The 26349-nt window shown below is 61.3% G+C and overlaps 1 protein-coding gene across 5 annotated transcripts in view; it reads right to left on the reverse strand.

Annotated features, from left to right (window-relative positions):
* LOC138815302 (A-type potassium channel modulatory protein KCNIP1) overlaps positions 1-26349 on the reverse strand; it is a 179606-nt gene that overhangs the window by 4314 nt on the left and 148943 nt on the right. For 3 of the 5 annotated variants that reach the window (XM_070004635.1, XM_070004637.1, XM_070004636.1), the window contains exons 2-5: positions 3163-3287; positions 2889-2958; positions 2380-2450; positions 1656-1763 (exon numbers count right to left, since the gene is read on the reverse strand). In XM_070004635.1, the coding sequence (XP_069860736.1) occupies positions 1656-1763; positions 2380-2450; positions 2889-2958; positions 3163-3287 (374 nt within the window). Of the gene's footprint in view, positions 1-1655; positions 1764-2379; positions 2451-2888; positions 2959-3162; positions 3288-6184; positions 6218-26349 lie in introns of all 5 variants that reach the window. The other 2 variants (XM_070004633.1, XM_070004634.1) reach the window with 1 other exon arrangement.

Genomic DNA, 26349 nt, shown 5'->3' on the forward strand with positions numbered 1-26349 from the left:
AGTTTGATCCGTAGGCTGTGTCTTCTGCTCCGTGTGCACTACGTTTTCCACGTGTGTCTCGCCCACTTTACTGAATCTGCCACAAGCTATTTTGAAGCTATTTTAAGGGAAATTTTTCAGTTGTGTTTTTCAATTGTCTTGTTAATTACGTAGGTAGAACTGTGAGTTTTGTAACTAGAATTCGTGTACTGTTACTTTCTTAAGCTCATCTGTTCTTTCTAGTGTCTTTGCAGACTCTTTAGAATGTTCTGTGCATACAGACCTTTCTTTACAGATAAAGACAGCTTTTATCCTCCATTCCTACTCTAGCCCATGGATTCCTTTTGCTTTTCTGGCCTCAAATTCCTGGTTTCAACCCTGACTTCTTCCACCATCGCGTGGATGCTGGTGGCTAGGCCAGGGAAGATGTCCCTGATCAGACTGGAAAGCCGCTTGACTCCCAGACTGCTGGCTGCTCTGACTGGCATAGGGGTCGGCTTTTTGCCGAGGAAGTGTGCATTTACTGCTCTAATGTCTTGTCTGTCTTGACATTCTGGTGACTCGGTGACTTACAGTGACATCTTTGTTAAACCAGCTCTGCATCCCCCAAATAACAGCCCCGCTTGGCCATGGATAGATTCCAGCTCTTTCTATATCACTGTGATTAACTTGCATCCAGTTGGCCGAAGCGAATAGTGTCTCCGCTCACGAGAAAGAGTGGCTTATCATTTTCTTCTAAGCACTTTTTCCTGGTTTGATTATTAAGGTATTTCTGGTCCTGCCTTCTCTATCACATCTATCTACATCATAGTAATAATCATTACTAGAATCTGCCAGAGAGCCTTCTGGGTGGGCTAACACGTCTCTGGTGGAAAGACTTTAAATTGTGAATCCAACTTCTCTAAATGATAGAGACGTTCGGGTGTTGTCACCATCTTGGAGTCGGTTTTAGCCGTTAGTGCCTTAGAGAAATGGCGTCCGTGTGGCCACTGGCCAGGCGCGGGCAGGTCCTCCACGGCGGCTCTGTCTGTCTGCGTCACACGCAGCACCTCCCCTTGGCGGCTCTCCCCCGACTCGGACCCTTCCCGTGGCACAACACCTTCCAGAGCCCCTGGGTGGACGTGCCGTGGTCTGGCGTCTATGTTGTCCCGCACCAGGCCTGGCCTGATGCCCTCCCGTGTCTCCGGGACAGGGAAGAAGCCCTCAGTCTGCACAGAGCAGACACAGGACTGCGGGAACAAGGCCTGGGGCTGGCTGTGCGCTCTGAGTGTCAGCTGTGGACCAGAGCGGACGCTGGCAGGGCTGAGGTCAGGTGTGGTGGGCAGAAGCCCAGCGCGTGGCTCTCACGCTCCAGTGAGACACAGCAATGTCTAGGCGGGACCGGCGCTAGACGCACACGGGCCGCCCCGTCCACGGCCGTGGGGTCCAGCGTGGAGGTCCGCGGCGGCTCAGGGCGGTTCCCCATTCTGGGGCAGTGTGGGTGGCAGCCAGCGCGGGCCCAGGGTGCTCTCGTCTTCCCTGGGAACTGCTTCCTCGGGTGCTGCCTGCCATGGGTCCTGCGCCCTGCCTGCGGCGGGTCCTCCCGCGGCCGGTCCTCCCAGGTGCACCCCCGCGTCCCCGCCCTGGGCTCCCGGGGGGAGGAGCTCGCTGTGTGGCCCAGCCCCTTCATGGCTCACCTCCTTGTTTATGTATCCGTCTTTGTTGATGTCGTACAGGTTAAACGTCCACCTTAGTTTCTCATGGACAGTTCCTCTCAGCAAAATGGACAGTGCAGTGACAAAGTCCTGAGAAGCGGAAAAGGCCAGAGGGCTGTTAACCACGGGACATGGCGGGGGGGGGGGTAGGGGGGGTGGGCAGGGTCTGAGCCAGACTGAAAAGGCCAGAGCGCTGTTAACCACGGGACCACGGGGGGCGGGGGGTGTCTCTGAGCCAGCCTGGGGCATGCTCACACGAAGGCCCCGCCCCGCCAGCTTGGGGCGCCGGGCCCGGCCTCCAGGCAGGGAGACGCAGCTGCCGCGGCTCAGCTGCCATGGTGGCGGTTGCTTGCGACAGTGTGGCCGTCTCCTCTAATAGCTATAAGCATGAGCCGCGGGAGCATCCCGAGTTCAAACCCCTCCCCGACCACTCCCCAGTATTCTGAACTCAGTCTGTCTGCCCTGCTCTAATGCAGTGGTAAATCCTAAAGCCCAGCTGGCAGGTGGCCGGGCGGTGAAATGGGTTAGTGCGAAGCGCAGGTCCACAGAGCAGGAGCTCTTACTTCCCTGGGAGCAGGGAAGTTTCCTCTTCCACCTGCTGTCTTAGCGGGGCACTGGTTAACAGTGATTCTCTGACTTGGCTGAGAGCATCTGGGAGCCCAGCCCTCCCCCCAGGGGCTCCCAGGGGGGACCGGGATGCCCGCACCTCAAACTTCACGGAGCCTGCCTGGGTGGTGTCGAAGGCGTTGAAGAGGTAGTGTGCGTAGGTGCTCGCGTCTACAAGACAAGGAGGGGAAGGGGTGAAGGCTGGAGGCCCCAGAGAGGAGGCCGAGACCGCAGAGAGAGACGGAGGCTGGGAGCAGGGGCTGGAGGCTGTTCTGGAGGCGGAGGTGAGGAGCGTGGTGGTTTGAGGACAGGAGGAGCGGGGCCTGGCCGGCCCAGCTGCAACGGCTAGAGAGAGCAGAGCACCTGCCTGGCAAGCTGGACGCCGGGTCCAAACTGCAGTGTCTGGGGGAGGGGTAATGCCCGAGAGAGGCCCCGTGTCCGGCCCGTCCTCAGAGCGCCTTTCCACAGAGGTTCCAGAGTGCTCGGACGCGCGCCCACCTCTTCCAGCGCCCCCACCCCCCGCCCCGTGGTCCGGAGGCTCGGCTGTCGGGAAGCGGTGGACGGAGGACCAGACGGCTGCTGGCTGGAGGCCTGGGCGGGGGCACTCACCTCCGTGCGGGAAGAACTGGGCGTAGATCTGCTTGAATGTGTCCTCGCTGACCACGCCGCTGGGGCACTCCTGCGGAGGGGAGGGGGGGGTGCTGGGCTGGCGTTCTCCTACGACTGTGCGCGTGGGAAATCCCTGTGGCAGGTGGATGGTTGCACACACACACACACACACACACACACACACACACACGCTCATGCACGCACACGCCCCCCGCCCCCGGGGTGTGTGGCCATCCCGGCCTCCCTGGGTCTCCTGCTTCTAGGTGTGTCTTACGTTTTTGAAGCCTCGGTAAAGGACCTGGAGCTCCCGCTTGGTGAAGTTGGTCTGGGCTTCGAGCTGCTCCAGGCCCTCGGGCCGGTGGCAGACCACGGTCATCTCCAGCTCATCTTCGATCTTATCTGGAACCAGAGCGTGGCCCTGTAGCGTGGCCTGTGTCACACCAGCCTGGACTCCGGGGGCGGGGCAGAGGTCTCACGGCCCTGCCTTGTCCCCTCTCCTCCCGGTCACCAACTGCCCCGCCACCTCCTGGACACATCCTCCCTTTCAACACATCCTCTTGCATGCTCAAATCGCCCCCTGGAGCCTCCTGAAGGTGCAGGCTGGGGGCATTAGAAGCACCCCTCCACCAGCAAAGGGAGCCAATGGTTTCAGAGAGGCAGCGTGAGCTGTCTCCATGAACTCAGCACGAAGTTCAGATGAGGACACACGAAATACTGCCTTGTGGGATCTGTGCGGTGTCCGTTAAGTGCCAGGAAGATGACTCACATGGGAGCTGCTCTGTAGAGACAGCAGCTTCTCAGGCATTGAAGGGTGCTCAGCTGTGGAGAGCGGAGGGGGAACTGCCCCCCGCCCCCACCGCACGAGGGCACGGTGTGTGGGGCACCGCGGTGCAGAGGTGTCCTTCAAACACGCAGCTGCCGCCTCCCACCCAAGGGTCAGAGAGTTCACGGGCCTGCCCAGCTTCTGCACACACACACACGCGCGCACGTGCGCACACACATGCACACGCACACACATGCACACGCGCGCACACGCACACACACATGCGCACACGCACACACACATGCGCACACACACACGAGGAGCCAGAGTGAGGCCCAGCTGAGCTCCTGCACACACATGCACACACACATGCACGCACCCCCAACACACATGCGCACACACACATGCACATACACACACACACGAGGACCCAGAGTGAGGTCCGGCTGAGTCCTGCTCACACGCACACACGCACGCACACACGCACACACACACACACGAGGAGCCAGAGTGAGGTCCGGCTGAGTCCTGCTCACACGCACAGCGGGCTGTCGAGCGCAGTTCTCTACGCCGGCTGGGCTCGATTTCCTCGGCCACCTGTCACTTCCTCAAACCTGGATCCCACACCAAAGGAATCCGTTCAAGTTTTTATCCTGCACAGATTCCCACAGAAGCGTGAGCGCTCTGGCAAGGCTCCGCCGCTCCTGACTGCTCTCGCCCACGTGGGACACTCATGCTGCTGGAGTGAGGCCGAGCCCAGTGCGGGTCAGAAGCCCATTTACACACGCCACCGCCGCCGCTGGCCATCATGCTTGCAGGCCTCTTGGTATCCTGGTTTGTAGCTAACAAGTTAAGTAGCAATTACCTAAACACGAAGGGTGCTTTGTAAATCACAGGGCCAATTCTCGGAAAGAAAAGGAAAAAGAAGAGAAGGAAAGGAGAAAACTCCACGACTAATGTAGAATGCTGACGTACATATCTGTCTATCTTAAACTCATTCCTGTCCATCCTGTCGGTGGTGGGGCTTGAACTCGGGGCCTGGAGCTGTCCTTCAGCTCTTCAGCTCAAGGCGAGTGCTCTACCCCTTGAGCCAGGGCGCCACTTCCGGTTTTCTGGTGGTTCATTGGAGATAAGAGTCTCACGGACTTTCCTGCCCCAATGAACCACCAGAAAACCGGAAGTGGTGCCGTGGCTCAAGGGGTGGAGCGCTTGCCTTGAGCTGAAGAGCTCAGGGACAGTGCCCAGGCCCAGAGTTCAAGACCCACCACTGACAGGAAGACAGGAAAGGAAAGAACAGGCGGCCAAATGCCACGGGCACACAAGGGAGGGAGCGAGCGGTTTCACCGACACGCGGGGCGGACTTGTTTGGCAGTACTGTTCCCTCCCTCACCTTCCGGTGACTCATTTCTTTGAGCAGGGTAAGGTAATTCTGATTCAGACACGGCACTTTTGCGCCCCATCAGCTTCATTGAAAACGCACTAATTATCGAGACTCCCTACGGTGGAACTGGGCTTTATTAATAAGGGGCTTGCTGCTGTCCAGGGGCAGGCCCCCGGTCAGCACTGAGAGCGTACCGAGGGCCGGTGCTGTTTCTCCTGGCTTGTTTGCCACCCTCTAGTTGTCAGAGACATAAAGACGTCCACGCCTTTGGGTTCAACGTCTGGAAGAATGCCTGCCTGTGGACGTTCGGGGCCGGAACCCGTGGCCGTCAGGCTCGCCCCTCGCTGTACGCCTCTGCTCACTGGTGTTAAGCGTGGCCCTCAAACCTGCCTGCTACACTTAGCCGTGTGTATGTACACATACTTGTCTATACGTAGGCTCAGGTACTGTTCTGAACACTGGCCGCTAATACGCTCTTTCCTATATATTGCTTGTGTGTAGTCTGTGTTTGATTTCTGGGTTTGTTTGGAAATGGGATGATTTGGCCTGTGGGTGGCTCAGGCTCCCCCCGGGGAACCGTCCTGCTGCTGGGCGGGGACTGGCCACAAGCCTCCAGGGCCCCGCTGCCCCGTGGCGCTCTTAGTCCATTTATGTTCCTGGCCTGGCCCAGGGGCGTTTGACCCTGGGGCTGCCTGACCTGCCTGTCTTCTTCTGCATTACGGACCCTCCATTTCTTCTATTTAAACACACCTCTCTTTGTTGCTCAACAGACTTGAAGCAGATCATAGAAAAATAATACACGCAGATGCGAACATCTGCCTCCCAAACCGTGGACAGATGGAAGGTCATCACCCAAGGGGAGCAAGGAATCACAGAAATTCTGGCCCAGAGTTGTTCGCGGTGACTAAACTTGTGCTGTGAATCAGCTCGAGTGAGGTTTCAGAGGTCCTGGGGTCAGGAAAGGAAAATACGGTAGTTTCTAGGAGGACCAAAGCATCTTTTAAGCAACATTCCCAGCTACTTCTACACAAGGCAAGTGTGCTCACAAGGGCACAGGAAGGCCAGCGAGGAGATTAATTTGCAAAACACACATGTGATGGAGAAACTCTTCTTTTGCATGTGAGGTGACCAAGGAAGTTAAACTTTTTTTACCTCTCTGATACTGGTAAAACCACCAGGCGATGTCTAGGAGAAAGTAAGAAAACAGTTTACCAAATCCATGCATCAAAAATGCAAAGCACACCTCTGTCATCGGACAGGCTGCCCGCAGGAGCTCGGCCGCGGGGTCCGCGTCCCCGGGGCTCTGGTCGGCGAGCAGCGAGTGTCCCGTCCTCCTCCCGGGGCGGACGGCGGGGGCAGGGGTCGCCCGGCGCAGGCTGCCCGCGGGGGTTCGAGCATGCCCTCAGCCATGCGGTCATGCAGCCTGGGGAGATGGATGGCCCGTGGCGGAGGATGCGGGGTGCGGATGGGTCTGGGGAATGCCGGCGTGTGACTGGAGAGTGCCCTGCGGCCCAAGGAGGCCCGCCTGCCTCCACTGCCCCACGGGCCGGGGCTGGACGCCCGGCAGGAGCTGCCCCACGGGCCGGGGCTGGACACCCGGCAGGAGCTGCCCCACGGGCCGGGGCTGCCCCACGGACCGGGGTTGGACACCCGGCAGGAGCTGCCCCATGGGCCGGGGCTGGACGCCCGGCAGGAGCTGCCCCACGGGCCGGGGCTGGACACCCGGCAGGAGCTGCCCCACGGGCCGGGGCTGCCCCACGGACCGGGGTTGGACACCCGGCAGGAGCTGCCCCACGGGCCGGGGCTGGACGCCCGGCAGGAGCTGCCCCACGGGCCGGGGCTGGACGCCCAGCAGGAGCTGCCCCACAGGCCGGGGCTGCCTCACGGACCCAGGGCTGGACACTCGGCAGGAGGGCCGACTTCCTCACCCAACAACCACCAGCCTCACCGAGTACACGCTCGCTGTTCCCACCCACAGGCTCCTCCGTACATGCATGTGCATGCGTGTGCACACGCTCACCGCTGTCATCGTCAGTGTGTCCTCTGTACGTGTGTGCACTCACCGCTGTCATCGTCAGTGTCCCCTCTGTACATGCGTGTGCGCACACTCACTGCTATCATCGGCACAGTGTGTCCTCTGTGCATGTGTGTGCACACGCTCACCGCTGTCATCGGCACAGTGTCCCCTCCACATGCGCGTGCGCACGCTCACCGCTGTCATCGGCACAGTGTCCCCTCTGTACATGCGTGTGCACACGCTCACCGCTGTCATCGGCACAGTGTCCCCTCTGTGCATGCGTGTGCACACGCTCACCGCTGTCATCAGTGTCCCCTCTGTGCATGTGTGTGCACACGCTCACCGCTGTCATCGGCACAGTGTCCCCTCTGTGCATGCGTGTGCACGCTCACCGCTGTCATTGTCAGTGTCCCCTCTGTGCATGCGTGTGCACACGCTCACCGCTGTCATCAGTGTCCCCTCTGTGCATGCGTGTGCACACGCTCACCGCTGTCATCAGTGTCCCCTCTGTGCATGCGTGTGCACGCTCACTGCTGTCATCAGTGTCCCCTCTGTACATGCGTGTGCACACGCTCACCACTGTCATCGGCACAGTGTCCCCTCTGTACATGCGTGTGCACGCTCACCGCTGTCATCAGTGTCCCCTCTGTACATGCGTGTGCACACGCTCACCACTGTCAACGGCACAGTGTCCCCTCTGTGCATGCGTGTGCACACGCTCACCGCTGTCATCGGCAGTGTCCCCTCTGTGCATGCGTGTGCACACGCTCACCGCTGTCATCAGTGTCCCCTCTGTGCATGCGTGTGCGCACGCTCACCGCTGTCATCGGCACAGTGTCCCCTCTGTGCATGCGTGTGCACACGCTCACTGCTGTCATTGTCAGTGTCCCCTCTGTGCATGCGTGTGCACACGCTCACTGCTGTCATTGTCAGTGTCCCCTCTGTGCATGCGTGTGCACACGCTCACTGCTGTCATTGTCAGTGTCCCCTCTGTGCATGCGTGTGCGCACACTCACCGCTGTCATCGGCAGTGTCCCCTCTGTGCATGCGTGCGCACGCTCACCGCTGTCATCGGCACAGTGTGTCCCTCCACATGCGTGTGTGAGCGTGTCCTGTCTTGCGGCATCCCTGACCAGAGGCACAGGTGGCCCTCCGTGTTTTAACCTCTCCCCCTCACAATCGCAGATGGAGCAGCAACCTTCTGCGGTCATTCCTGTCCACAGAGGCTCCCTCGCCCATCCTCACCCTAGTCAGCTCATCACCGTGTTACCAGAGGATATTCTGAGAGTAGTGTTAGGTTCATAAAAACAGGGCGCCATGAACAGAGTCCCCCACACCCCTTCCCCTTTCACCCCCACCCCCTCCCCGTCTCCTCCCTCCCAGTGCTCCCCCACACCCCTTCCCCTTCCACCCCCCCCACACCCTCTCTTCCAGTCTCTGCGCTCCCCGTTGCTGACACAATATTGGTATATCCATCAGGGGAGCCCATGGCTTGTGCTTAGCGCATTCCCTGCACTTGAAGCTCTCTGGGTTTGGACAGGAGTACGTATGGCATTCACTGCTTAGTGCTCTAGACTAGAATTCCCACACAGCCGTGCTCACAGGGGAGGATGGAGCCCTGCAATGCCGGGACTGGGGGCTGGGGGAGACGGGCAGACCCAGGGGTGCCCACACAGCCCGGAGTCCATGTGACCTCTGTCCTCCACGCAGGACGCCAGGCCTCATGTTAAAGGATGTACTGCGCAACACACCCAGGGGTGAGCTGGGCACCTGTGGGGAGTCAGGGTCACTGGCACACCTGTGGGGCACAGAGGGTCACTGAGCACCTTTGTGGGGCGTAGAGTGGGTACCGGGCATGCCGGTGGGGTGTAGGGGTCAGGGGGCACTGGGCATGCCGGTGGGGTGTAGGGGTCAGGGGGCACTGGGCATGCGCATGGGGTGTAGGGGTCAGGGGGCACTGGGCATGTGCGTGGGGTGTAGGGGTCAGGGGGCACTGGGCATGCCGGTGGGGTGTAGGGGTCAGGGGGCACTGGGCATGCGCGTGGGGTGTAGGGGTCAGGGGGCACTGGGCATGTGCGTGGGGTGTAGGGGTCAGGGGGCACTGGGCATGCGCGTGGGGTGTAGGGGGTCAGGGGGCACTGGGCATGTGCGTGGGGTGTAGGGGTCAGGGGGCACTGGGCATGTGCGTGGGGTGTAGGGGTCAGGGGGCACTGGGCATGCGCGTTGGGTGTAGGGGGTCAGGGGGCACTGGGCATGCGCGTGGGGTGTAGGGGGTCAGGGGGCACTGGGCATGTGCGTGGGGTGTAGGGGGTCAGGGGGCACTGGGCATGCGCGTTGGGTGTAGGGGTCAGGGGGCACTGGGCATGTGCGTGGGGTGTAGGGGTCAGGGGGCACTGGGCATGCTGGTGGGGTGTAGGGGTCAGGGGGCACTGGGCATGCTGGTGGGGTGTAGGGGGTCAGGGGGCACTGGGCATGTGCGTGGGGTGTAGGGGGTCAGGGGGCACTGGGCATGCGCGTGGGGTGTAGGGGGTCAGGGGGCACTGGGCATGCTGGTGGGGTGTAGGGGTCAGGGGGCACTGGGCATGCGCATGGGGTGTAGGGGTCAGGGGGCACTGGGCATGCTGGTGGGGTGTAGGGGGTCAGGGGGCACTGGGCATGTGCATGGGGTGTAGGGGGTCAGGGGGCACTGGGCATGTGCGTGGGGTGTAGGGGTCAGGGGGCACTGGGCATGCGCATGGGGTGTAGGGGTCAGGGGGCACTGGGCATGTGCATGGGGTGTAGGGGGTCAGGGGGCACTGGGCATGCCGGTGGGGTGTAGGGGGTCAGGGGGCACTGGGCATGTGCGTGGGGTGTAGGGGTCAGGGGGCACTGGGCATGCTGGTGGGGTGTAGGGGTCAGGGGGCACTGGGCATGCGCGTGGGGTGTAGGGGTCAGGGGGCACTGGGCATGTGCGTGGGGTGTAGGGGGTCAGGGGGCACTGGGCATGTGCGTGGGGTGTAGGGGGTCAGGGGGCACTGGGCATGTGCGTGGGGTGTAGGGGTCAGGGGGCACTGGGCATGCTGGTGGGGTGTAGGGGTCAGGGGGCACTGGGCATGTGCGTGGGGTGTAGGGGTCAGGGGGCACTGGGCATGTGCGTGGGGTGTAGGGGGTCAGGGGGCACTGGGCATGTGCGTGGGGTGTAGGGGTCAGGGGGCACTGGGCATGTGCGTGGGGTGTAGGGGTCAGGGGGCACTGGGCATGTGCGTGGGGTGTAGGGGGTCAGGGGGCACTGGGCATGCTGGTGGGGTGTAGGGGTCAGGGGGCACTGGGCATGCACATGGGGTGTAGGGGTCAGGGGGCACTGGGCATGTGCGTGGGGTGTAGGGGTCAGGGGGCACTGGGCATGCGCGTGGGGTGTAGGGGTCAGGGGGCACTGGGCATGCGCGTGGGGTGTAGGGGTCAGGGGGCACTGGGCATGTGCGTGGGGTGTAGGGGTCAGGGGGTACTGGGCATGCTGGTGGGGTGTAGGGGTCAGGGGGCACTGGGCATGTGCGTGGGGTGTAGGGGTCAGGGGGCACTGGGCATGCGCGTGGGGTGTAGGGGTCAGGGGGCACTGGGCATGTGCGTGGGGTGTAGGGGGTCAGGGGGCACTGGGCATGCTGGTGGGGTGTAGGGGTCAGGGGGCACTGGGCATGCTGGTGGGGTGTAGGGGTCAGGGGGCACTGGGCATGTGCGTGGGGTGTAGGGGTCAGGGGGCACTGGGCATGCGCGTGGGGTGTAGGGGTCAGGGGGCACTGGGCATGTGCGTGGGGTGTAGGGGGTCAGGGGGCACTGGGCATGCTGGTGGGGTGTAGGGGTCAGGGGGCACTGGGCATGTGCGTGGGGTGTAGGGGTCAGGGGGCACTGGGCATGCGCGTGGGGTGTAGGGGTCAGGGGGCACTGGGCATGTGCGTGGGGTGTAGGGGGTCAGGGGGCACTGGGCATGCTGGTGGGGTGTAGGGGTCAGGGGGCACTGGGCATGCGCGTGGGGTGTAGGGGGTCAGGGGGCACTGGGCATGCTGGTGGGGTGTAGGGGTCAGGGGGCACTGGGCATGTGCGTGGGGTGTAGGGGGTCAGGGGGCACTGGGCATGCTGGTGGGGTGTAGGGGTCAGGGGGCACTGGGCATGTGCGTGGGGTGTAGGGGTCAGGGGGCACTGGGCATGTGCATGGGGTGTAGGGGTCAGGGGGCACTGGGCATGTGCGTGGGGTGTAGGGGGTCAGGGGGCACTGGGCATGCTGGTGGGGTGTAGGGGTCAGGGGGCACTGGGCATGCTGGTGGGGTGTAGGGGTCAGGGGGCACTGGGCATGTGCGTGGGGTGTAGGGGTCAGGGGGCACTGGGCATGTGCGTGGGGTGTAGGGGTCAGGGGGCACTGGGCATGTGCGTGGGGTGTAGGGGTCAGGGGTGTGCTCGGAGGAGCCCTGCAGTATAAACATTCCCCACCAGCAGGGCTACAGAACAGCCCTCACGTGCCTAATCCTACGGCATCGAAGAGGGAGCCCAAAGGGAAAACAGCAGGTGCACATTGTAACTGGACGTTTAAACCACCTCTCTCCGTGACCAACAGCCAGAAAAGTCACTGGGAGAAAAAACAGGAAGTGGCGCTGTGGCTCACGGGGTAGAGCGCTAGCCTTGAGCAAACGAAGCTCAGGGACGGCGCCCAGGCCCTGAGTTCAAGGCCCAGGACGGCAACAAAACAAAGTGGCTGTCACCTGGGAAGACGCCGTTGCACACCACACACTCAGCCGCACAGCACGCTCTCGTGACGGAGCCGGGTGACCCCGAGCCCCGTGTGGCCCAGGGAGGCCTCGCGTCCCCACCTCCCCGGTGCTGCACCGCCACGTCTCACCACCATCGACCATTCTTGGGACATAAAGGTAGTGTCAAAAAAACCCTGCTGTTTCAATTATAGTGATTTCTGCCAAGATTGGAATTAAGCAAGATATCAACAGCAAAAGAGAAAAACATGAAGCCCTTACATGCGTGGCAATGGAGCAGGAGCACAGACACTCTACACTTCTAAGCCGCCTCGTCTGTAAGGGGCCGACGTGTGTGGGGGACTCTCACGCGAGTCACGCATGTGGCGGGTCACAGGATGCTGGCGGTGTGGCACGTCGAAGCCGCCGGACCTGGTGATAGCCGGACCCAAAGGGAAAGCTAAAGAGCTGCAAACAGTTTCAAAGAAACGGGGGTACCGACTGTGGAATGCGCCGGAACAGGGTCTGCAGTGACCCACGGTGCCCGTGCTCCGCCGGTGTGCCGCGCTGGGGTCTGACCCTGCTTTCTCCGGTGGGTCGCGCCGGGCCGGCCTGCCGTGGGCGAGGCCCGTGTCCTCTGACTCAGGCCCCCAGCGGATCGAGGGGTGGAGGCTCGTTGGGCACCCGAGGACAGCGTTTGCTCTTCCAACCTGAAGGCTCGCACGCCCCCAGCCAAAGGCTCCAGGGAGTCACGATCCCGCGTGGAGGACACGCGTGCGCATACAGCTCCTCAGCTCGGAATTCTCCGGAGTCCTGCACTGAGCCTGACAAAGGTTTTTTCCTGAGCTCCAGGTATTTCCCCCCAGTCTACTTGGTTCAATAAAATTCAAGTCATGTTTTGCTCCGAGCATTTGTTCTCTTAATCTTGAAACCCCTCTTGCCCCTTTCAAGCAAAATTGAATTTACACATTTCTCGTTCATTTGCACCTCGGTCCTGAGCATGTTGTGAAGAAAACAAGAGTTCCATTTTCTGAAACTCGTGGCGATTCCCTGGTGCCTGCGGCCTCCAGCTCACTGCGAGGGGGCCGGGCCAGGCTGGGGCTGGGGCTGGGGGCAGGAGCCTCCGGATGGGGGGGTCACAGAGCCCCTCCTGGGAAGACGTTTCTGTGTGACACTACCAGTGCCAGATTTCCACAGGCACGCGTGTGGACACACAGAGCACTGGGGCTGGTTCGCAGGGCCTCTCGCGCCCTGTCCAGCCACGGCCCCAGCCCTTCCGCGTGACTTTCCAAGTGGGGTCCGGTACTTTTGCGCAGGTTGCTCTCAGACCAGATCCGAGTCATGCCTGAGACGGTGGGATGTTTATGCATTTTTGACCGGAATGAATAATTGAGCATGGATGTATCCAGAAGCTGGGGCGGGGCAGAAGAGAGCCCGCAAGTACGTCAGGCCAAGGGGCAAGGACTCCGGTGACCTCCGCCTCCCGTGACCTCTGCCCCCCGTGACCCTCACCTCCGAAGCAACGTCTCCTGCTGCTCTGTTTCAGAACCCATCGAACCACCTCGCGGTGGCTGTAGACCTGAGTGGCCTCAGACGTGTGGGTCAGGCGTGTGCCGCGCTCTGTGCTCACGCTGGGCTGGGTGTGCTAGTTCCAGCCCAACACAGCTCAGCTGTGATCGTGCAGCTAGTGCAGAATTCACAGCCACACGCCTTTTCTGGTGGATTTACTTAAGGGCAGGGCTGCTTCTCCACGTCGCAAGTGTTTCTCGTTCTGCGGCTGTCTGTTAGAGAGGCCTGACGGCCCGTTCAGCCTGGAGTCTGTCCGTGTGCACGCTATCTTCTAGAGTGACCACAGTGGCCATACGTCCACACGGGGCTCGGGAGGGGGCACACCGGTGCCTCGCCCATGACCAGGGAACCGAGCAGACGGGGTCACCGACACCGGGGGAAGATGCCCCGTTAGATCCTCGCGTGGCTTCACGTGGGCTGCCCTGAATAAGGAGACAGTCAGCGCCCTCCCTGTGTTGGTCCATTTCCTAGCTGGAGGCTGAGTGCCAGGGCAGCATCTGTCCGTCTGTCCGTCCGTCAGGGAGTGTGGACGTGGCTGTCCAGGGGCAGGGAGGCACAGAGTCCTCCTCCCTGTGCACTTAATAAATGAAGCCTGGGCAGACGCACCTTGAATTATGAATGAGATTATCCCGCGCTGATGGCTCCCTTCTTGGGGAAGGTGATTCGCTCAGATGCCTTTGACGAGACTACACAGGACATCACAATTGGGCACGTTTTATGCGAAACTTTATGCTGATAATAGTTCTGTCTCATTCAGAAGCAAATCAGACATTATGAACTTCGTGATTTATTCATGTATTGATTTCTATAAATGTCAGTGCGTCAGTGCGTCTCACATCCGCCCGGAGGAGCCGGTGGAGAGCCAATGAAAGTGTAAGATGAGGCCACTGGAACAGGAGGAAGTGCTGGCTCTCCCGAGCATGGGAGGGCCTGAGCGGGGGTCACCGCAAGGCTGCGGCCGACTCTGTCCCGCTTCAATCCACCGTGGGCCAAACAGACTCACCCCAGAGGGGGCGGGCCTTCCTGTGGGCAGGGACCTCCAGCCTCCCAGGGTAAGGGGGCGGGCCTTCCTGTGGGCAGGGACCTCCAGCCTCCCAGGGTAAGGGGGCGGGCCTTCCTGTGGGCAGGGACCTCCAGCCTCCCAGGGTAAGGGGCCTCCGCTGGAAGGGTTCCAGCTCACTCCAGTCTCTGCCCATCACTGTGTGACGTGGAGGTCACCATGTGGCGTGGAGGTCACCGTGTGACGTGGAGGTCACCGTGTGGTGTGGTGGTCACTGTGACGTGGAGGTCACCGTGTGACGTGGTGGTCACCGTGTGACGTGGAGGTCACCGTGTGACGTGGAGGTCACCGTGTGGTGTGGTGGTCACTGTGACGTGGAGGTCACCGTGTGGCGTGGAGGTCACTGTGTGACGTGGAGGTCACCGTGTGGCGTGGAGGTCACCGTGTGACGTGGAGGTCACCGTGTGACGTGGAGGTCACCGTGTGGTGTGGAGGTCACCGTGTGACGTGGAGGTCACTGTGACGTGGAGGTCACTGTGTGACGTGGAGGTCACCGTGTGACGTGGAGGTCACCGTGTGACGTGGAGGTCACCGTGTGACGTGGAGGTCACCGTGTGGCGTGGAGGTCACCGTGTGACGTGGAGGTCACCGTGTGACGTGGTGGTCACTGTGACGTGGTGGTCACTGTGACGTGGTGGTCACTGTGACGTGGAGGTCATTGTGTGACGTGGAGGTCACTGTATGATGTGGTGGTCTCTGTGACGTGGAGGTCACCGTGTGGCGTGGAGGTCACCGTGTGGCGTGGTGGTCACTGTGGCATGGTGGTCACTGTGACATGGAGGTCACCGTGTGACGTGGAGGTCACTGTGACGTGGAGGTCACTGTGTGGCGTGGAGGTCACTGTGACGTGGAGGTCACTGTGTGGCGTGGAGGTCACCGTGTGACGTGGTGGTCACTGTGGCGTGGAGGTCATTGTGTGACGTGGAGGTCACTGTATGATGTGGTGGTCTCTGTGTGACGTGGAGGTCACCGTGTGACGTGGAGGTCACCGTGTGACATGGAGGTCACCGTGTGGCGTGGAGGTCACCGTGTGATGTGGAGGTCACCGTGTGGCATGGTGGTCACTGTGATGTGGTGGTCACCGTGTGACGTGGTGGTCTCTGTGTGGTGTGGCTTTGGGGCTTCCAGGTACTAATTTGGGCTCTTCTGCACTGTGGGCATGCTGTAGGAGTGACCACGTGACCAGCGGTGGCCAATCAGAGGTGAACTTGCAGCCTGGGCCCAGAGCCAGCCCAGTCCCAGGCCGCTCGCCTGGCTCCCATGGGGGCGGGGCTCTTTGGGAGCCTGGGCCTGCACCATGGAGATGACCAGGCCCGGCCAGGCGAGGAGTGAGGACAGGAACTCTGGGCCAGACCAGGGAGTGAGGGTTGCAGGGAGGCCTTCTCTGGTGGCTGGGCAAGGCCGGGCCTCTGGGGCCGGGATGTGGTCGAGAAGCTCACGGTGCCCGGGAGGCTGTGCCGGCCCACAGAGAGCAGACACAGACAGGTGTGTTCTGAGAAGCCAGGACCCTCTCAGTCACCAGCGGGCTTGGTGTTAATCCCACGAGAACGGCACCCACGCCCCCTCCCTCCTTGTCTGAACTTTATCGATTTGGTGGCGCAGGCCAGCGCTCTGCCCGGCCTAGCTCCCTGTCTCTGGGCCGGCTCCATGCAAGGGAAGGTCTCCATGAACCAAACAGGCCTGAGACCCTCGGCCCAGCCCCGCTCTGTGCAACAAGGGCAAGGGGAGCGCATCTGACATCCTCAGTGAATAAAACCTGCAGCCTGAGATACCTGAGGTTTCAGCCGGATGCCGGAGGGCTCGGAGATTCCTGTTTAGAATGCCAAAGGGCGTGGAATCGGGCTTGGCTGGAGACCTGACTTGCTGGCACTGAGAATATTATAAGGCAGGGGAAAGATCTCCCCGGGGCGGAGAGGCCTATCAGGACCGTCCAGACCCCGCAGGGCACAGGTCCCCGGCTGTGATTAAGAGGCAAAGATTAGACCCGAGAAAGAGAAGTGGTCACTGCAGAAACCAAGTTCAGGAGTGGGGGCGGCGATGAGGCCAGGCTCAGCGATGGGGGGTGCACGGAATATTCTCCGATGTGAGAAGTATTACCAAGGCGAGGCTCTATCTTCTCTCTATTCAGATCATATCCAGTTCTACCAAGTCACAGCACATGCCCACCATCTACCCACACCTCCTATGATCCCAGCTGTTGCTCATTTCTCTAATCTCTGTCTGTCTGTCTGCCTGTCTGATCCCCCCCTCTCTCCGGGGCATCTTGCACCATGCACGTAACAGTGTTTATCTGAGGGTTTGGGTCATGGAAAGCTGTGCCCGTCTTTTGGTGCTGATGTGCATTTTACAGGTTTTCTACAGTGATCGTCTGCTACTGTGAAGAAATTCAATGGACAGACCCGGGCAGACCCGGGGCGCCCTTCTGTCCTCAGGAGCCCTGTGCGGGGTGGGCGGGGTCCTCGCAGGGCTGGCCTGGCCGGGGCCTGGTGGGGTGGGGGCCGCGTCCTGGGGTGGGGACGGCGCGGCCTCACAGGTCCTGGACGCTCCAACAGTGGCTGGCATTCCAGAAGCGCTCCATGCACCAAGCGCTTCGCGTGCGGGTCTCGCCCCTCCGCCCCCACCCTGTGACCCCCCCATGGCGGACAGAGAGGCGTCACGTAGGGACCAAGGTCATCGGCCAAGGCCACCGCAACCGCAGGGCCAGATTCGAACCCCAGGCATTTCTCAGACACTCAGCACCGGTACAGAGCTGAGCCCCAGCCTGGCTATGAAACCCGGCGGCCTGGACTTAGGGTCTGGCGGCCTGGCCCTGGTACTGGCGGCCTGGCCCTGGTACTGGCGGCCTGCTGACTCCGGCTGAGACCCACTTTGCTCACGTAGGCAGTGGGTGTGTTTTAATCACGCCTCGGGGGCTTCAGTGAGGACCAGGTCCTGAACAAAGTGGCACAGGTACTGCCCTGAGCGGCATTCCCCTGTGTGTGGGGGCTGGTGCCCGGCCGGCCCCCGAGACCGCGCGCCCAGGAACCTGTGCTCAGCGGACCCCTCCCCACCCAGCGCGCCCAGGAACCTGTGCTCAGCGGACCCCTCCCTGCCCAGCGCGCCCAGGAACCTGTGCTCAGTGGACCTCCCCCCCCAGGCCGTGCTCCCCGCAGCTGTGCTCTCTGATCCTCCCCGCAGCCCGTGCTCCCCGCAGCTGTGCTCTCTGATCCTCCCGCAGTCCGTGCTCCCTGCAGCTGTGCTCTCTGATCCTCCCCAGGCCGTGCTCCCCGCAGCTGTGCTCTCTGATCCTCCCCAGGCCGTGCTCCCCGCAGCTGTGCTCTCTGATCCTCCCCAGGCCGTGCTCCCCGCAGCTGTGCTCTCTGATCCTCCCCAGGCCGTGCTCCCCGCAGCTGTGCTCTCTGATCCTCCCCAGGCCGTGCTCCCCGCAGCTGTGCTCTCTGATCCTCCCCAGGCCGTGCTCCCCGCAGCTGTGCTCTCTGATCCTCCCCAGGCCGTGCTCCCCGCAGCTGTGCTCTCTGATCCTCCCCAGGCCGTGCTCCCCGCAGCTGTGCTCTCTGATCCTCCCCAGGCCGTGCTCCCCGCAGCTGTGCTCTCTGATCCTCCCCAGGCCGTGCTCCCCGCAGCTGTGCTCTCTGATCCTCCCCAGGCCGTGCTCCCCGCAGCTGTGCTCTCTGATCCTCCCCAGCCCGTGCTCCCCGCAGCCCGTGCTCCCCGCAGCCGTGCTCCCCGCAGCCGTGCTCCCCGCAGCCCGTGCTCCCCGCAGCCGTGCTCCCCGCAGCCCGTGCTCCCCGCAGCCGTGCTCCCCGCAGCCCGTGCTCCCCGCAGCCCGTGCTCCCCGCAGCCGTGCTCCCCGCAGCCGTGCTCCCCGCAGCCGTGCTCCCCGCAGCCCGTGCTCCCCGCAGCCGTGCTCCCCGCAGCCGTGCTCCCCGCAGCCGTGCTCCCCGCAGCCGTGCTCCCCGCAGCCGTGCTCCCCGCAGCCGTGCTCCCCGCAGCTGTGCTCTCTGATCCTCCCCGCAGCCGTGCTCCCCGCAGCCGTGCTCCCCGCAGCCGTGCTCCCCGCAGCCGTGCTCCCCGCAGCTGTGCTCTCTGATCCTCCCCAGGCCGTGCTCCCCGCAGCTGTGCTCTCTGATCCTCCCCGCAGCCGTGCTCCCCGCAGCTGTGCTCTCTGATCCTCCCCAGGCCGTGCTCCCCGCAGCTGTGCTCTCTGATCCTCCCCGCAGCCGTGCTCCCCGCAGCCCGTGCTCCCCGCAGCTGTGCTCTCTGATCCTCCCCAGCCCGTGCTCCCCGCAGCTGTGCTCTCTGATCCTCCCTGCAGCCCGTGCTCCCCGCAGCCGTGCTCCCCGCAGTCCGTGCTCCCTGGTCCCCAGAGGTGTGCTCACGCTCCGGGACCTTCAGGAGCTCCAGGCTGCACTGCTGATAAAGCATTGTTTTTCTCTGTTCTGTGGATGGTTTTAATATTTAATCAGGGAGGCCTTCTCCTTGGAGAGGGGGCAGGCTTGTCATTATCTTCCTCGCTGCCCCTGGGATCGCTCACTCATTTCCAGTCACACGGTTTAATACTGCAGCAGCTGACGAGGAGATGGCTGGTCCCCAGGCCACGGGAGACGCCCCGCCTGGGCAGCCGGGGGCCAGTTCTCAAGATGGAGACAGGGCTCGGCCAGCAGAGGCCGCAGAGCGCTTCCTGCCCTCAGAGCACGGGCACCATGCTGAAGGGCGGTTTCGATACAGAAGCAACCTCAGGGTCAGAGCTCCTGAGCACAGCAGCAGGCTGGGCTCCACCACACAGACACAGACACAGACAGACAGACACACACACACAGGGCTCCTGAGCACAGCAGCAGGCTGGGCTCCACCACACAGACACAGACACAGACAGACAGACACACACACACAGGGCTCCTGAGCACAGCAGCAGGCTGGGCTCCACCACACAGACACAGACACAGACACACAGACAGGCAGACACACACATACACACATACACACATACACACAGACACACACACACACACACACAGGGTTCAGACGCATCGGCAGTGAGACCGCTCTCCGGGAATCGGAGCAGCTGCTGTGTGCTGGGCTGGCAGGATTCTTGTCCCCTGACCTAACCATCATGGAGACAATTAAGAAGCTACAACCGTGCGAGACTTGCTTCTTGCTACGGGAGGGAGTGACGGGTGAGCCTCCGGCAGGGAGCAGGGTGGGCCTGCAGCCTGGAGGCGAGGAGCTTCCTGGACGGGAAGGGCTGTGTGCATCAGGCAGACACGCGAGGGGGAGGAAGGGTGACGGGGACCCGTGTTCCCGTCTGTGCAGACCCTTGAGGGGTGCTTCCCCGGCAAGGCCGTTCCCGCCGCCCTGGGACAGCCTGGACGCTCCTGCCGGCTGACGTGCACACCAGACCCCTCTGCTCCCCCACACCACCGGGGCTCCGTCTGCACACCAGCCCCCCTCTGCTCCCCCGGGCCGCCTGGACGCTCCTGCCGGCTGACGTGCACACCCAGCCCCCCTCTGCTCCCCTGGGCCGCCGGGGCCCCGTCTCTCCCGCACGCCTCTGCTTTGCCAAGGCTCTCCTTTCAGAAGGCGCTGGCCGTTGGTCGGTTACACCTCCTCGCCCGGCCGCAGGTCCGGCCTCCCTCCGTGTCTGCCGGCCTCCCTCAGCCGGTTATTTTCCCGAGTCTCCACACGCCCAGGGGCTGCCGCTTCACGGCCGGGATGCCCCCAGAGCCCTGCAGCGTGGAACCCCCAAATCCTGACTCGGGGGCTACTCGCAGCTCCTGTAACACCACAGGACGAGCTGTGGACGGACCCCGGGAGAGCTCCTCACGGGGCCGTGACGGTTCCGGGCACCAGCCAGCCACAGGCCTGTCGGCCCAGTCCCCGCAGCAGCAGGAAGAGCACCAGCTGCACCCACGGGACACGTGTTCTGACACATTTTACACATCACCGGTGGTCAGTCCTGAGAGGCCTCACCGGCCCTGGGTTCTACACATCGGATCTTCTCCAGCGCTGTTCAGGATTGTTTGCTCACAGGCTCTCGGGTGTTTGCCGAGGGGACAGAACACGTGATGGCACACTGTGCACACAAGCGCACATTCTAATTGCTTTGTGAGCTCCTCCCAGCACCGAGTGTGAGCGGAGGAGGAGGTTAGCCAGACTCTCAGATCTCCTTTCCCGCATGACCGGGCGCGATGTTCGGTCACGGAGTGGCGGAGTTGAGTCTGAGCCTGCTTCCATGTGGCCAGGCGTGAGGTCCGGGTTTGGTGGGTGACAGGTGCGGCCATCTCCCCAGCTCTGCCTCCGTCATCCGGCCTTGGTGCTCCGAACGTGCTCAGAGCTCTATTTTACCATTTCAAAAGACACGTACCCGCCGTGGCTTCTTACGGGGTAATAAAAACGAACCATCTGGGGTTCATTGAAAAACATGTCAGAGCTATTAAAAATGAATGATTTTTTTTTTTTTACTTTCAGATGGGATGGCCGTATTATTCAAAAATCATACGCCAAAACGTACTATCCATTATTCATTTATTTCTAATAGACATCTTTCCTATAGATTAGTGTTCTAATTACTCCTGAAAACGTGGGCAGCAGCACGCGGTTTCCAATTAAAATTGTCCTGAAGATAAATTGAGGTCTTTCGTCGGAGAGCACTCTCCCCCGCTCCCGTCCTGAGCATCTGTCATGGGGCACGGGGCAGGTTCGCATTTGCTCTAGATCTCAGGCTCACGCTGACTGGGTGCTGGTGTGGGGAGGGGGGTGGCGGGGCAGGGAGGGGATGGAGGGGTCGGGGCCCAGCTCTCAAGTTCTGGGCTGTGAGTTTCCCCCTGTGTGCCTCCATTTCTTCTGCGGTAAGAAGGGGGACCCGGGCCCTCCTTTCTGCTCCCAGCCTCGGGCAGCTCCATAGTTTATTAATCATTTGTCAATCCAGAGTCATCTTGAACCCGTGCTATTTCCAATTAGATTAGTTTCTTCTTGGGATTGCAAGTCTCATTAAGTTTATTAATTAGGGGACAGCCAAGCTTTTCCAGGTCGGTCCCAGCTTAGCGTTCCGGTCACCTGCTTTGGGCGTGTTGTGGAGGCTTTGCTTTTACTCTGTCTCTGTTTAGTAAGCGTGGCAACGTGTCCTGGATTCTCACAGACAGACAGCCGGAAGGATGGCTGTGCACCACGGCCGTGAGATGTCTGTCTCTCCTTCCCTCTTCCCCGCACCGTGCGACACTGGCCAGCTGAGGCCAGAGCGCGGAGGAGGTGCGGCAGGCAGCGCGCCCAGCTCCGTTTCTGCAGTTCTGCGATGCAGTGCTTCGCTGACGCGAGTGCTGCTTCAACGCTTCGAGGCCACTGTGGCTGCTCCTCCTGTTCACTCCCGGAGCTGTTGGGCATGGATTCTTTGCTTCTCCAGGTCTGGGGAACTTCTGAAAATCTTGCTTTATCTGTAGAAGCTTGGGAGGGCTGGAGAGCAGACTCTGGGGGGTCCTGGGGGCCCCCAGCAGCCTCCTCTCTGTCCTGTTGCTATTAGCGGCGGGGGTGGGGGCGTTTCCGGTGGCGGCTGTGGCCCCACAGCAGCCCTGTTTTTAACCCCAGGAGTGTTTAACTGCGTCTGGACAGCGGGCAGGCTGTGGGGAAATCAAGGGCATGTATATCAAGCGATTTTTGAATTATTTCTCTATTGGCTCTGTGAACGCGTCTCTGGGGAGGCCTGGGAAGCTCCATTAGTTGTTTCCAGCAGGATTAGAGGAAGCCGTGGAGGACGGTCCACAGGGAGCAATAACTGTAAACAGCAGCTCCATGTAAACAGGTCTTAATGCGCTCTCCGTATTGAATTCCGCAGCGGGGACCTCCACCGTGCTCCAGGACCCGTCCTGCGGGCCGGAGTCGGGCTGCTGAGGAGGAGTTGGGCCCGTGCGGGCTGGGGCCTCAGAGCACGCCGGGGCCGTCCGCGTGCCCCAGGCCCGCCTGGGCGGGGCGTGACACGAGCTCCACAGGTCTCTTGGTCAGTCTGCTGGAGTGAGCTCAGAGACCTCGGCGCTGGAGTCCATTCCCAGAAGGAAACCGTGCCCAGAGGCTAGGCGTGCCATAGAGAAGAACAGCAGATGCTTGGGTCAAAGTGCAAGTTTGGGCAAATGTGGTTTCCCCTCCCTAAGCTCCACCTGTGGGAGCTTGGTCTCCTTGCGGGTTCCTGGATCTAACTCAGCACTGTCATTGTAATCCTGGGGGGCGGGACGGGGGGGGGCTGGCACTGAGCTAGGACCCAAATTGCCGAGGTCCACCTCGGACCGGGACTCCGACGTGAAAATAGCCTCAGACTCTGCATCGCGGGACAGTGACTGGCTGTGCGTGGTCCACCCACCTGGCGGCTGGCACTGCCAACGGTAGAACGCACCCAGTCCTTGGGGTGTCCTCTCAGACCTCAGAGGTCACCCCAGGACGCAGCAGGAAAGGAGCGGGGGCCGGAAGGGCAGCGGAAGGGGTGCACGCGGGGGTGGGGCTTGTGCCGACGCCGGCTCACACCTCTGCAGGTGTCTGGGAGCCGAGACCAGGGGCTCCAGGGCCCTAATCCACACCCTGCACGCACGTGGTGCCCCCCGCCCGGCCCTGTGCATCCGGGGGGCTTTTCTCCCCTCCAAAGCCAGTGCCTAAGGGATGGCCGGGAAGCAGAGGCGGGAGCTGAGAAAGGGGGGGCCCCAGCACGGGGCACGTGTTTCCCCGGGTTTGGCTCCCTCTACCCCCCTCCCCCAGGTCCCAGCACCTCCCACAATGGCACCACCAGCTGCAGACCTGAGCCTCAACTGGGGAGTCTGTGGGGCACGCAGTCAAATGATCCGTCAATCAATCGCATCTGCCCTCCATCATCCACAGAACAGTGAGCGTCATCACCATGGCCCACTGTGCGGTTTATCATCCCTAGAAGGAGCAGACCGAAGCCCCCGAGCCACCAGCTCGTAACCACACACAGCGCTGCCAACCTGAATTACAACCTCACCCTCTTTAAGCAACAGAAGCTCAAGTTGCAGCGGATGAGGCCGTTGAGGAAAGTGTTCTGAGGGCTGCGGGGGCAACGCGCACTCGTTCGGCGTTTTCTGGGTGTCGTGCGTCTGTGCTCAGCACCTTACAACAGTTGTTACCTCCGCAGAAGTGTCTCAACTGCCTTTTAAAGTTAGGCAACATCATGATTTGAAACCTTTGATTTCTACAAAATAATATATATATGTAAATAATCGGGCACGTTCAGAGAGACCTGGGGGGCAACGGCCGTTCCCAGAGGGGTCCCCCGGGGGGACCCCTGTGCGGGGCAGGCTGGGGGTGGGAAGAGGTCGCGTCCGTCCCCAGCTCTGCTCCGCCCGCCCCGCCCGGCCGGGAGACCAGGTGGGTGCCACGCTCCTGGGTCCCAGGCTCCACCCAGGCCAGAAAGCCCATTCCCGAGCGAGGGTTCCCTTACCATCTGACAAGTCGATCAGGCCAAGGAACTGCAAGAGCTTCAGAGAGGAGCACAGGGCCACCACGATTCCCAAGGTCTGTAGCCCTTCAGACTCGCCTTCTGCCCACATCCTCCCCCAAGACGCCCGAGGAAGCGGGCTGCCCGGCCTCCCTCCCAGCTGCGCTGCGGACGGACGGGGCTGCAGGGCTTCTCCCCCGCCCCTCCCTCCCCCCTCCTCCCCGCCTCCTAGCCTGCAATCTGTACATTTCATAGTAAGCTTTGCTTTTATTTCCTTCTTCTCCCAAGGTGATTTCTCCAAAGTTTAACCAACCCCTAACCATCTGCTAGCTGATGTAACATAATTGGCAACATCTCATGGTGTATTGTCTGGAGGGCTGAGAGAGAGGAAGAGCGGCGTTCACTGGTTTAAAGACACTGCTTCCGATCCTAGACAGACCGAGGAGGTAGAGCTGTTATTTTTCCAGGGGGACATCTCTTTTTCTTTTTTTCCTTCAGTGAAGATGATCAGATCACTGGTCCTGGAATGCAGCTGGCCCCTGCTTAAGCTGTCACAGCGAGGTCCCTGCCGGCCAGGCTCGGGTTTCAAGTTTTATTTCTCCATCGGCAGTTATTAAGTGGCATGGGGTTGGATGGGTGACCCCTGGACAGCAGAGAAAGAAAATCTCCTGGATGTAGGAGGGACGGAGCTCTGGGCCTCCGTTTCTTCTTGCGCTGGGGTAGCATCAGCCTGGGACTTGTGGGAGGGGGGTGGGGGGGGAAGAGGGGAATGACTTGAGCCTTAGCGGTCAGAGACCCAGCCTCAGTCCGTGCCTGGGTCCCTGGGTCCCAGCTCCCCCTTCCGCAAACAAACAATCTCTGCACAAAGTGTGAGAAGAACAGACATCTGCAGGCACTGGTCTGGGGTTCGAGAAGCTGCTGGCAACAGCACGGACACGTACTCTCTCGATGGCTGGCAGGCTGTCAACAGTTAAGCAAGAAGTGCGTGTATGCTCGCTGTATCCAGACTTGCAGGTCTCTTCCTAAGTCCGCGCTTTGCTCTCTGGGCTGCTCCCTGCCGTGGGTCTCCGTGTGGCTGTTGCGCTGTCCCCGTGTTGGCATGCCCCCTCTGTGCCAGGCTGGTGGCCCCGGGCGGCGGCTGGTACGGGGCACCCTGGCTCACCTTCCCACCAGCTCCCTATTGGACTCCCTGCCCAGGTGCAGGGCGCGAGGCACTCCGGGAGCCAATCAGACGCCAGGCTAAGTGCTCAGAAGGAGACGTCATCCGCCCTCTGAGAAGGGAGGAAACGTCTCCGACATCTACCACTCCATTACTCAGAATTCTGACCCCAAGAACAACTTCCCTCCCGACTGTGAACCCCAGGCTTCCGGAGCGGCGGTGTCTCAGGGAGTGACCTCGCTGGCAGCCAGCAGGACTTCACGGTGTCGCAGGGGCTGCTGGGTGCAGCTGGGCGTAGCCGCCCGGGCTATCTCCTCAGCCATGCTGGGGTGTAATGGGCTGGGCCTGCTCAACAGGCAAGACCCTGTTCAAAAAAGCAAGAAAAGCAAAAGGCACTGGGATCAAGGAGCAGTAGCAGAGCAGTTGCTCAGCCAGAGCGGGGCTCGCGTTCAACCGCGTGGCCAAAAAGGAAATGACCGGGCTCCACTTTCCACTCCCAAGGGAAGCCCGAGCCCAGGCACGCACCTCAAACCCGCTCTCACGCCAGTGCCGGTCAGGGGTGAGCGGGGTGAGCACCGGTAGCGCCCACCGGCGGCCCACAGCTCCAGGGAGATCTGAGCCCGCCTAAAACATGACACTTTTCCCACTAATTTGTCCCAAATCACCACATTTTTTTTTTGGCCCAGAATTTTAACCTCATGGAGAAATCATAGCCTCGGTGTGTGCGGTGGGCAGGTTTGCACTGGGGACAGGAAGAGGGACATTTGTAGGAAGGGAACGGGACAGACTTGCCCTGGACGCTGTGGCGTGCTTGAACCTGGTGGTCTAGCCGCAGATCTCCCTCCCGGGCACACAAGAAGGACCCCAAACTGTGCCTGGGTATCTTCCCCCGGGGCCATGGAATTCCACTTCTAGTCTAGCCGGCTGCCACAGCCCTCGGCTGGCGACCGTGTGAGCGAAGGTGAACACAGAAGCCCTGTGGTGCAGACACACGCGCACGCGTGCACAGCATCTCCTCTGCCCAGTGCTCCGGTTCTGGGGTCACCCCGCCCCTCACTCAGCAAACCCTCCCGGGGAGACACCACCTCCGCTTATTTGGTGTTCACCTCACATCTGAGATATGCCGCCGTTGGCACAGAAATAACGCTAATAGCTGCGCTTGGAATTTTCTTTAAAATGCGTGGAAGAAATCCAACGGTTCCTCAGAGCTCCATCCCAGAGCTCCGCCTCTACCAGAAAGCAAATTAGTTAACTGCAACAGGATTATGGTTCTGAGGGAAGAAAATCAATATCATTCCCATCACCGGCCAGCACGGCGCTCTTTTGGGGCACAGGCTGGCCTTGTTTAAATTAGTTTTATAATG

The sequence above is a fragment of the Dipodomys merriami genome, unplaced genomic scaffold (genome assembly GCF_024711535.1).
Source record: "Dipodomys merriami isolate MVZ:Mamm:240054 unplaced genomic scaffold, mDipMer1.0.p SCAF_636, whole genome shotgun sequence".
Lineage (NCBI taxonomy): Eukaryota > Metazoa > Chordata > Mammalia > Rodentia > Heteromyidae > Dipodomys > Dipodomys merriami.